The following is a 12,051-nucleotide window of genomic DNA, read 5'->3' as shown; positions in this document are numbered from 1 at the left end:
CCGAGTGCAGGAGGTCGCTCCCGGACCCCCGCTGGACTTTTGGCAAGTCTTGTGGGGGTCAGGAGGCCCCCCCAAGCTGGCCAAAAGTCCCTGGGGGTCCAGCGGGGGTCCGGGAGCGATCTCCTGCACTCGTGACGTAGGGTGACAGGAACCAAAATGGCGCCGGCGCTACCTTTGCCCTGTCATATGGTAAGGGCAAAGGGCCACCGGCGCCATTTCTATTAACGCAGCCGTGGCCCGAGACCGGGAGATCGCGCCGGGACCCCCCACTGGACCCCAGGTAATTTAAAACATTTTGGGGGGGTTTGGGAGGGTGGGGGATTTATTTTAAAGGGTTGGGGTGGGTTTTAGGGTTGTTTTGGTGTGCCGGTTTTCCCGCCCTCCCCCTCCCCCGATTTACAATTTTTTGACGATAAATCGGGGGAATTGCTATTGTATCGCGGCTCTAATGATTTTTGACGATTTAAAATATATCTGACGATTGTTTTAAATCGTCAAAAAACGATTCACATCCCTAGTAAGTATGCATGCTGTGGTTAAATACTTGCAAAATACTTATGGTTTTTTTTGATCCGCCCCAACTAACACAGTTCTTGGTTGGTAAGACCCCAGTGGCCATAGATGATGTACCCTGAAGGATCCTCCATAATTTCTCACAAATAGTGTGGGGTGCTGTAATTAATCCGGAATTATCCTTATTTTGGTATGATCCTGTTGTGTTTGATAGGTTTGGTAAAGATCCGCCCTCCTATTAGTGGATCTCTTCAGTGGAACAAATCCCACTTCTGACATGCTGGTCCTTCAATTTGATACCGTAATCTTTCAATCCACTTTACTTTCTAATGGAAAAAATTGAATTCGTAAGAGTCAAAGACGGTCCCCTTCCAAGATCCAACATTATGAAAAAATCCCTTCCATGTTGCTCTTACCCAAACCTAAGAAGTGGCAATCACCAAGACTGCCTGCTTACAAGTTCTTATTTATTTCTTCACTGAGAGGGTGGTGGATGCCTGGAATGCCCTTCTGGAGGAAGTGGTGAAGAATAAAACTGTGAAGGATTTCAAAGGGGCATGGGATAAATTCTGTGGATCCCTAAAAGGCTAGAGGATGGGAATAAATAAAAAAAAACTAAACCTGCATGGAGCGGCAGTTACTACCTTGGGAAGCTTGCAGGGCAGACTAGATGGACCATTTTGGACTTTTTCTGCCATCATTACTATGTTCAAAGAGCTACACACATAGAGGCCAATATTCAGTTGGTCATTTGGTAAACAAGTTATCTGGGTAAAGTTAGCCGGATGACTTCTCCTGTTCATTTACCATACAGACAGGCCAAGTGCTCCGTTTAGCCCATATCTGGCCATGCGTTTTAGATGCACTATTATTACCCCTTATACTGTAAGGGGTAATAGCATATGGAAAAGCTTTCTAAGGCGTTAACCTTAGAAAGCACCAGAAACTGCTTTTCTGTACAGCTTCTGACTTATCATAGCGATATTAAGTCGGAGGCACTAAAAATAAAAAAATCCAAAAAATCCTCCCCCCCCAAAAAAAAAAAATCTGCCCACCAGTTGGTGGGTTCAAAAACAGACTATCAATTTTGCCAGTGTCCGTTTTACGAACCCATGGCTGTCAGCGGGTTCGAAAACTGACGCTGGTAAAATTAAGCGTCGGTTGTTGGACCCGCTGACAGCCACTGCTAATAAGGAGGTGCTAGTGCCTCATTAGCGTGACACCTAATTTGAATAGAGAAGTGCCTGGGCATGCATTGGGAGAGTGGGTGCTCAACTCAGAGCGCCAGCTCTCCCGCATGTTTTACTGAATTGGCCTGTGTATTTGTTGAGAGAAGATTTCTTTGAAATTTTGCTCTCTTTATGTAATCAGTCAACAGTCATTAATCGAAGGTCATGTTCCCCTGTGTCTGAAAAAGGCTATTGTTCACCCTGTTATTAAGCGTGGGAATTTAGATAACGTTTCTCCCTCCAGTTATCGCCCCATTTCAAACCTGTGAGGTTGGGGAAAAATCAAATTTCTTGTCAATTTGCTAATTTTTTTTTAAAGGAAAATAACATTCTTCACCCACAACAATGCGGGTTTAGACAGAAACATAGTACTGAAATCCTACTGGTTTTGGTTACTAATTTTTTATTTCGAGAGTTCGATCAAGGAAGAGCTGTAGTAGGAGTATTTCTTGATGTGTCATCAGCTTTTGACAGTGCCTCATCACATCCTGCTTGAGCGATTGAAGGAACTTGGAGTGGGAGGGAATGTTTATAAGTGGTTTCAATCATATCTGAGCTCCCGAGAATAGAAAGTTGGGTTTAATGACTTCTCCTCAATGAAATTTATTGTTTCAATAGGATTGCACCAAATATCTATTTTATCGGCAGTGCTATATAATTATATACATGCTTTCATTATGTTTTTTATTAGATCAGCATTCAATTATGTTCCGTATGTATGCTGACAACATACAACTGTATTTTCCAGTTATAATTTCCTTACAGACAACCTTAGATCTTATTGCTGAATCTCTTAATATCATTAATGGGTGGATGTGCAAGAATCATTTAAAATTAAATGTTGAGAAGTCCAAACTGATTTGTTTTTCGAGAGAGTCCCAATACCTGCAGGAACAGAATGTTGATTCTTTTATGTTTATGGGAAAAGATTTACCTTTTAAGTCAGTAATTCGTAATTTAGGTTTCTTATTAGACATGAAACCTGGCTTAAACACACTGACATAGCTTTGAGAAACCAACTACTGCTATATCTTTACAATTTATTCTCATTACCCAGACAAAAAAAAAAAGATGGCGGCCTTCTTTTAGCCGCCAAAAAAGATCTGAGACTAATTCCTCAGATTGCGAAGACTGCCTCTAAACTCGAAATCGGCCTCTTCAAATCCAATCAATTACAAATCTGTCTAATCTACGTCCGTCCCCCCAGGGCTACTAGACACTGATGCCTCCCCCGTCACAGAACTCATTGCCAAATATATCAACACTGACTCCCCAGCCATCATCATGGGGGACTTCAACTTCCATGTCGACGCGACTCCGCTAACCCCGAACTGTGAAGCCATACTGGCTTCCTTCAAGGCCATGGGATTAAAGCAAATCATTAACAGCCCTACCCATAAAGCAGGCCTTACCTTAGATCTTATCTTCATTAACTCCTGTCTCACACACACTACTCTCCCCACCTATACCCCAGTCCCCTGGTCTGACCATTCAATGATCACCACCATCCTCACGGTAAAAGAAAAACAGACCCTACCCCTTCCCAAAACCACCCTGCACCATGGATGACCTTAGTTCTCACCTCTCCAATGAACTACACAACCTAGACTTTTTAAATGCAGACTCAGCCCTCTCCTCCTGATTCAACATCACGAACTCTGTAGCCAACAAAATATGCCCCCTGACAGCTAAAGTAATAAACCCCGACCTTAAGAACAAAAAACCATGGTTCTTGCCCAAACTAAAGAAACTAAAACAACAGTTTAGACACAAAGAACATAAATGGCGCAATGACCCCTCCCCCAACTCACTGACTACATACAAATCCTCCTTACATAGCTATAGGACTACCATTCTCCGAGCAAAAGGAGATTTCTATGCCCGCAAAATCCACAACTTCCACTTTGACGCGAAGGCCCTGTTCTGATATGTCTCAGAACTTACTAAATCCTCCCCCCCCCCCGCCATCTCAAACAACCAAGCCCAAGCAAAGTCCAACGAACTCGCAACCTTCTTTCAGAAAAAAATCTCCAACCTCTTAGCCCTCCTCATTTCCACTAATTCCTCGTCCCCACTCCCTTACACCATCACCCCGAGATCCAACTTCGATTCCTTCGAACTCACTTCATCCCTCGAAATTGAATCCATCCTCAAAAACATGAAACCCTCCTCCCATCCCGACAAAACTACTGCTCTCCATTCCAAACACCATCTCTAAGCTCTTGGCTGAAATTATAAACTGCTCCCTGTCACAAGGAATAGTTCCTGGCGCACTGAAACTCTCCACCCTTAAACCTCTACTGAAGAAACCTAACCTCGACCCAGGAGATCCCTCTAACTTCCGTCCCATCTCCAACCTGCCATTTATTGCCAAACTCATGGCGAGAATAGTTAATACCCAACTCTCCGACTATCTAGACAAACACAAAATTCTCTACCCCGCTCAGTTTGGTTTTCATAAATTCCTAAACACAGAATCCCTTCTAATTTCCCTCACGGATAACCTCCTCATGGGATTAGACAAAGGACAATCCTATGTACTGGCACTGCTTGACATCTCCTCCGCGTTTGACACCGTGAATCACTCCATCCTCCTAAACCGCCTCTCAGTCATAGGTATCTCAGGAACAGTCCTCAGATGGTTTGAATCCTTCCTCAGCAACAGATATTATAAGGTCAGAATAAGCAACAAAGAATCCCCTCCCATCAGTTCAACACTTGGAGTACTCCAAGGCTCTTCCCTCTCCCCTACCCTCTTTAATATCTATCTCCTATCCCCTCTGCCAGTTCCTTGCAAAACTAAATCTAACTCATTTCTTATACGCCGATGACGTGCAGATACTGATTCCCATAACAGAATCCTTTTTCAAAACCTTCAAGTTCTGGGACAGCTGCCTTCACTCCATCAACCTCCTCCTCACCAGTCTCAGCCTCGTCCTCAACACAGCCAAGACTGAACTCCTCCTCATCTCCCCGGATCACAATAACCTTTCCCTCCCTGGCCCCTCAACTACCACAGCTGCCCAAGCGAGAGACCTCGGCGTTATACTGGACAATTGACTGAACTTAAAAAAATGTGTTAACACCACAACTAAAGAATGCTTCTACAAATTACAAATTCTTAAAAGACTTAGACCCCTCCTCCACTTCTATTACTTTTGGAATGTCCTCCACGCTACCCTTTTCTCTGAAATAGAGTACTGCAACTCCCTCCTCCTGGGCCTCCCTGCAACTACCACAAAACCCCTGCAGATGCTCCAGAATGCCGCCTCCAAAATCCTAACCAACTCCAGCCGAGGAGACCACATCACGCCCAACCTCAGGAATCTCCATTGGCTCCCTATAAGCTTCAGAATCCTTCATAAGTCACTCACTATCATTCACAAGACCATCCACAATCAACACTCTTGTCGAGCTAAAAATCCCACTGCGACTCCATACTTCAAAAAAGACCGGTTAGAACGGCCTTCAAAGGAACCCTACATGCTCCCGCCTCCAAATCCACCCTTCTCACCTCCACTAGGGAATGTGCCTTCTCCGCAGCTGGTCCATCTCTATGGAACGCCATGCCTCCAGCCCTACGCCAGGAACACTGCCTGCTGACCTTTAAGAAAAAACTTAAGACCTGGCTGTTCAAACAAGCCTGTCCTTAACCTTATAATCTGTGATGCTTCATTCAGTATTTTATTCTATATATTTTATATGTACATATCGTTGTTATAACAAACTTCATTCATATATACTTCTACTCTATTGTTCCTTCTCTCCTTACTCTCTTCCACCCTCCAAGTTCCAGTAACCCTCGTTCATTGTAACTCACCTCTTAACTCTCAGTAGCCTCATAGCTACAATTAAGTTAATGTTAATTTACCCTTGTTCGATGTGAACCGATGTGACATGACATGTGTCATGAATGTCGGTATAGAAAATAAATAAACAAATAAACCCAATTGACCCTTCGGCCACAAATTGATTACATTTTAAAGACAGGTTTTTATAAACTGCGACCACTAAGGCATTTAAGATTTATTCTAGATAAAGAAGATTTTTGAACAGTGGTTCAATCTTTTGTTACTGTTATTGATTATTGTAACTCCCTGTATGAGGGGCTTCCTGTTTCTACAGTCTGTTTGCTTCAAGCATTGCAGAATTCTGCGGTCCAATTGATTTTAGGAGGACAAAGATGGGATCATATATCCCCATGTATTTAAACTTCACTGGCTGAGTTTAAAATATTGAGTTTAAAATATTGTTGCTTATTTTTTTAAAGTTTTAAAATTAGAAGGGCTATCATATATCTGTATTATTAGAAAGATACATGCCCGTGCCCTCCAGCCATCCTTCTCCCACCGATTCTCATCAAGCAAAGAATAGCAGGGGGCTGAGCATTGGTGGGGGCTAAGGATGGAGATCATTGTGACAAGCAGGAAGAATAAGAGGGTGAAGAGTGTATGTGTGGGAGAGAGCATGTGTGGGAGAGGGAGTTCACACCCAGCCTTGGCCCCACCCCTTTGTACAGGTTACACCTGGTCATGCTCCTGCTCTGCTTCCCTCACCCTTCCTCCCAGAGTTTCACTTCCTTTTTTCTACAAATTAAGCCCTGCCTATAAGGATCTGATTTATAATCCCACAAGTGGTAAGCGTTATCTATATAGAAAGGATGCCTGCCCTTGGAAATAGTGCATTGGCTGGACTGATTAACTAGATTCTTTCTGTCAAGTTTGAGATCCTTTCTCTGGAGATATTTTTCAATTGTGAGTGTTTGAATTGGCCCCTTAATCACTACTGGGATCAATAACAACACAGATTTGTTGATAGAGAAAGAGTAAGGAACATTGTTTTTTTCAAAGGATATTTTAATTACAAACAAAATACCAAACTATGTTATGTAAGACAATGAGTTTATTAGGTACAATATTTAGTACTAGACATTTCCAACCTGATCTTTACAGCCTGGTTAATATTAAGTGCAAACCAAACATCCTTACTGATAGTGCAACTTAGCATTGTTTTTCCTAAGACAAATGTAAAAAGAAAATCATAGCTTATCAATACACACAGGACGGGAAGTCATTATCGTCCTTGATAGACTGGTAAACAATTTTGACATATCAGTATTTCCTTGATGTGTACAATGAAAAGAGAACACATAATAGAATTGTGCTACACAGGCTCTATATCAGGGAACAATAAGCCTGCCCATAGACTGCAATGCAAGCACATTGCAGTTCGCAGCAGAGCTTCAAGTGCTTTACCTGAAACCTGGCGGCTCCCGAATGGCATCCCACAATGTTATTGGTAGGTGAACTACTGATTGTCAGCACAAAAAAAATCTGCGGGTAAAGAAAATGAGATGTTTTCAGCAAAATGCTGGAAAGCATTGATCAGTACCACTCTCTCCATGTTAAGGGCCAAATTCTACTAAACGACACAAGAAGCAGGTTTAAATTTTTCATGTTGTGAGGGAGGAAACCGGGGCGCTATTAAGTTGCCCAAGACTTGCCTAAGCCACATTGATGATGTGAATTAGTGACTACAGTGCTACAGCAAAAATGTACAATGCTGTGGATTATTATGCAGAGAATGCGTTCTGTGTTGCTAATGATAGAGTCATAATGGTGAAGTCCAAATTTAAAGCCCCTTGATGATGTCTGATGCTCCAGTCTATGTTCCCCTCATACGTATTGTCAATGTTAATGCTGGTACAGTATTATTATGGACAAAGATATCAAGATGAAGGAAAATCTACTAACGTCTGAAAGCCAGAGTTTTAATGGGTTATACAAGCCCTGCTGGAAGGCACTGAAAGGCGAAAGATGTGTAGTGATGTGTCAGAAAACATTTTCCTGCTTGATACAGAGGAATATATATGAGAGAGCAAAAAAACTGATGGAAAGCATATAAGATAGGGCAAAATGCAGTGCAGTGAAAGCAAGTCAGGGATAATCAGGATTTGAGACTAAGGTACAATATCTGTGGAGGTTAATTTCTATATTATCTATATATAAATCTGCATAACATATATATAAAATGTTACACTATGAATGCAAGCAAGTTATTTCATATTTTCCATTCTGGAGTTCCCTGATGCATTATGGGCCGGATTTTCGGAGGATTTACGGGCGTAACCAGTCATACGCGCACCGGGCCTATTTTCAAAAGGCACGGCGACACACGTAAAGCCCCAGGACACGTGGAAGTCCCAGGTCTTGCAAAAAGGGGCGGGGAGGGGGCAGGGAGAGGCGGGGCCAGAGGCCTCCAGCACCGCGGCCATTTGCCGCGGTGCCGGGGATCGCGCGCTGGCAGTTGGCAGGCACGCGCAACTTACTTCAGCCCCAGGGCTGAAGTAAGTTTGGAAATAAAAGAAAATCAAAGAAAAAGGTAGGGGGAAAGGGCGGGGGAGGTAAGGGATGGGAAGGTGGGGTGGGGGGTAGGGGACGGGGGAAGGCAGTGCGGCTTGGCACGCGCAAGGTGCCCCTTGCGTGCACCAACCCCCCGATTTTATAACATGGGCGCGCCTGCACGTACATCTGAAAATCTACCCCTATAGTTTTAAATATTTTTAAAAAAAATTACAAGTCTTTCACTTAATTGTAGGATAACGTCAGTTGGGTTATAATAGTGTAAAAGGTTGGTAAGTTATAGCTGCTGGGGCATTCATATCTCAATTTCCTATCATTCTTGTATCTACGTTATAGTTATAACACTTATTTAATGATGCTTTTCTATTAATAGCCTATTAGTCAATCGACAGGTTCCTTAAAGTACTCATTGCTCTTTTTTGAAACATAGGGGATGATAATCTCACTAGTGTCACGGCTACGCACTTCATCTTATTTTCAGAACAAATCTGTATCATTTGAAGGTGCTAATAACATAAATCAATATTAAAATAAAACAAAATATTATTTTATCTTGTCATTTGGAGTTCTGATAGACCTCCGTATGCGTTTCCATTTTTAGTGCGTGCAGAATCAGTGCACTGGCTTGAAAGAGCATGAGATCCTGTGCCTAGCCAGAAAAACAAGAGAGGTGCTATTGGTTAAAGAAAGCTTTGGTTGTAATGTGCATTACTGCTTCCCAAGTGATCTTTCTTTATACCGTAACTGACCTATTTGACTAGCTTGGGACTTGGGTTAGGTCAGAGAATAGCTTATCTGGACTTGTAATAAGTATATAATAAATAAATAATATCTACTAGAGTCAGAAAGAGGAAAATAAAACAGGGCAGAGTGAAAGAATATATATTTTTAATAAAACTGCTTAAACAAGTCATAAGAATCTGTAAACAGGAACTGCCTCTCCTCCGTGTCCCTGCCAGAAGAATCTGAAGGCTACAATCTACAACGTAGGAGTAGACAAGGCAGTGGCAGGCCCAAGGCAGAGGCAGTGGTGGGTCCTAGACAGAGGAGGACCTGAGGTGCTTGCCTGTACAAGGCTGGCATGCAGGCGAGAGGGTCTGAGGACAGTGTTCACAGAAGACCAAAGCAGTTCCACTGAAATGGTTAACTGAGCCAATTGTAAATGGCCCATAGTGTGAGGGCAGGCCCACAGATTGCTGTGCTTGAGTTCTTTCTTTTATTTTTTGCCATAACAAGCATTTCTGTCAGAAGTTCAGTTTTGCCGGAAATAAGTCAATGTAGGGTAAATATCAATTAAAAAGCTGTCTTTAACTAAGGGTGGAAATGACATAAAGCAACAGAAGGACTACAGTGGGATGGGCACTCTATCTTCCTCCTACTTTCCTCTTAGACTCCAGAACAGACGCTTGTAAATTCGGCCATCTTCTCGCTCTGTGAGTTGCTAGAGGTAATGGCTTACAGTCAAGGTCTAGGTCAACTCCAGTCTGGAATAAACATCTGTAAAGCTCTAAAAAAACCAAAACCCCAATGATGTATGCAATTGGCTTAGAATGCTCTTTTTGCTTGAAAATTGGGCACAATATTGTACTATCTTGCAAAATGATGAGAGACTTGGAATGGACATATGGAGTCTCTAGGTCTCTAAATATGGAAAATGCTAGGAGCCTCTGATAATAATGACTGTGAACTGTAATAAGGAGCTCAGGCAGTCGTGGCCCCTCTGAGGTGGATGCTGATCAGGTTTCCAGAGAGAGCGCAACTGCACAGCAACATGGCTCAGCTACTTCACTTCTTAAGGTTTTTATTCTGCCTCACAAGTTTATGCATTCCTTGGTGGAAGACTGCCATATTCCCCTTCTTTTGCTGAACAAATACCACAACTGCCTGAGCTGAAAACCTCCGAGACTGAGGAAGAAGATGACAAAAAGAAAAAAAAATGTCAAACTACAAGTGAGCCCACCACCATTATAATTACACTTTATGCCATATCTGCATACAAAAGCTGTGCAAAATCTTTGCATTTTATAACAAATATACATATTCTTCCAAGATAATTTAAAACATTTATAATAACAGATTTCTTGCTTTTTTTTTTTAATCTTTTTTTCAGATGAAAAAATATTACCATCTTTAAATATACCACTTAACACTGTTTGCAAAAAAAAAAAACAACAAACCAACCCAGAATCACAACTTAAGGTTTGAAGTCCTGCACCATATACCATGTAACACCTGCATTTATCCCAGGTTAGGGAAACTGCAGAAACTTCATTTTCCTTATTTTTTTCATTTTTACATTTTAGAAAACATTACAAAATATTCATTTTTGGTGTTCTCTGTGCTTTGAGGGAGGTAAAAATGTACAACTGAAAATCTTTGAAAAGAGCGAAATTACAGAATGGCAATTGTCTTCTGCCCTGCTATCATCCACTTATCAGCATTGCACATAGTTAAATAAAACATCTTTTTAATTTGTACATTGTGCTCAGCAATACAGACATAACAAACTTATGCACTGGTACTGATTTTGGTCAACAGTCCATCTCTATTATGTGTACCAGGAGCAGACATTTCTTTTCAGCATTGCATGTGTTAGATCATCATAACAAAACAACCATTCAAAGGAGTCTATGCAGCCACAGGGTTATATTCCACTTACAGCATTACAGGATTCAGCGGAAGCCAGAACTTTTAACAAGAAAAAGTCATCCTAGCATGTTTTACGTTTTTCTTCCAGAGTATAAACAGTGCTGTGCACCTGTAGCTCTGCATTTTAACTGGCCTAAATTTTGTTTAAGTGGACATGTTGCAGATGCTTTTGGAGCAGTGTACTAAAGCGCGTTAACACTTTCACAAGCATTAATGCATGTCAAATGTCTGCATTATCAATCAGAGATGGTTATGATGCTCAAACCAGCTTGCAGTAATGTTAACACAAAATCTATGCTACTGAGATAATGAGATGCAAAAGTGTTCAAAATAACTCATCACCAATTAGTGCAGTGAAAAGGTACGCACATTAAAATGTGCAAAATGCATCACAGATGCATAAATGCAAAAATCTTAACTACGCCTTGGGGAGATTCAGTTACGTTTTTGCATTACAGTCCACCTGTAGGCATAAACATTATCATCCGGAGTAATGTCTGCCTCGTTTGCATCTCTATAACCATTGTTCATTGCTACATGTGCTAAACATGCTCATTAATGCTTATGGTAACACTCCGTAGTACATCAGCTCATATATTCTTATGTAAGTGCATCCTGAATTCTGCTGGTATTTAGCTAACTCAGCTGCTAGGTAGAAGTTCAAACTTTGTGGAAACAGATACCTAAACTAATCTGACAAATATGCAAAACCTACATATATCATATTATTTAGAAAACATACATACGATATATATATATATATATATATATATATATATATATATCTCAGCTCAATACAAAATCCACACTGGATCTCCATAAAATCTGAGTACAAAACATAGAAACATGAGAGCAGAAAAAGACCATCCACACCAACTATTCAGCTTTACTGCTCCTACCACTACTGCTCCAATGGATTTTTTCAGAATCAGATCAGACAGAAATCTGATTATTTTGCTTTTGGGCTGAACTAGTTTATACTTCACTACAACTAGGTCTATTCTCTGAAAGTCTGGCTGCAGCTGTGACTCATATTTGTTTGATTGTCTGGTGCATAAAAGGTGTTTGCTTTTAAAGTGAGTCAGTTTTGCAGTAGAAATGAACACCTTATCACAATATTGCTTAGAAGGGAGAATTCTGCCCATAAGTACAAGTGAACAGAAGAAATGCACACACTTTGCATTTGCAAACATATATATAACACAGTAAAACCTTTCTGGTAAGGCCAAACCTTTTTTTTTTAATTTTTATTTTGTAACTATTTAAAGCAACAGTTTTTTTTTAGTTGTAAAAAATAC

At 41.2% G+C, this 12,051-nt stretch overlaps 1 protein-coding gene across 2 annotated transcripts in view; it reads right to left on the bottom strand.

The window, feature by feature from the left end:
* Nucleotides 1–6,621: 6,621 nt before the first annotated feature.
* Nucleotides 6,622–12,051, bottom strand: part of THRB (thyroid hormone receptor beta) — a 462,866-nt gene continuing 457,436 nt past the window's right edge. For both annotated transcript variants that reach the window (XM_029589453.1, XM_029589454.1), the window contains exon 11: nucleotides 6,622–7,075. In XM_029589453.1, coding sequence (XP_029445313.1) covers nucleotides 6,917–7,075 — 159 coding nt within the window. In that variant the 3' untranslated portion in view covers nucleotides 6,622–6,916. The remainder of the gene's footprint in view (nucleotides 7,076–12,051) is intronic.

Source organism: Rhinatrema bivittatum, chromosome 2 (assembly GCF_901001135.1).
Source record: "Rhinatrema bivittatum chromosome 2, aRhiBiv1.1, whole genome shotgun sequence".
NCBI lineage: Eukaryota > Metazoa > Chordata > Amphibia > Gymnophiona > Rhinatrematidae > Rhinatrema > Rhinatrema bivittatum.
This window is presented reverse-complemented; position numbering and strand designations above follow the sequence as displayed.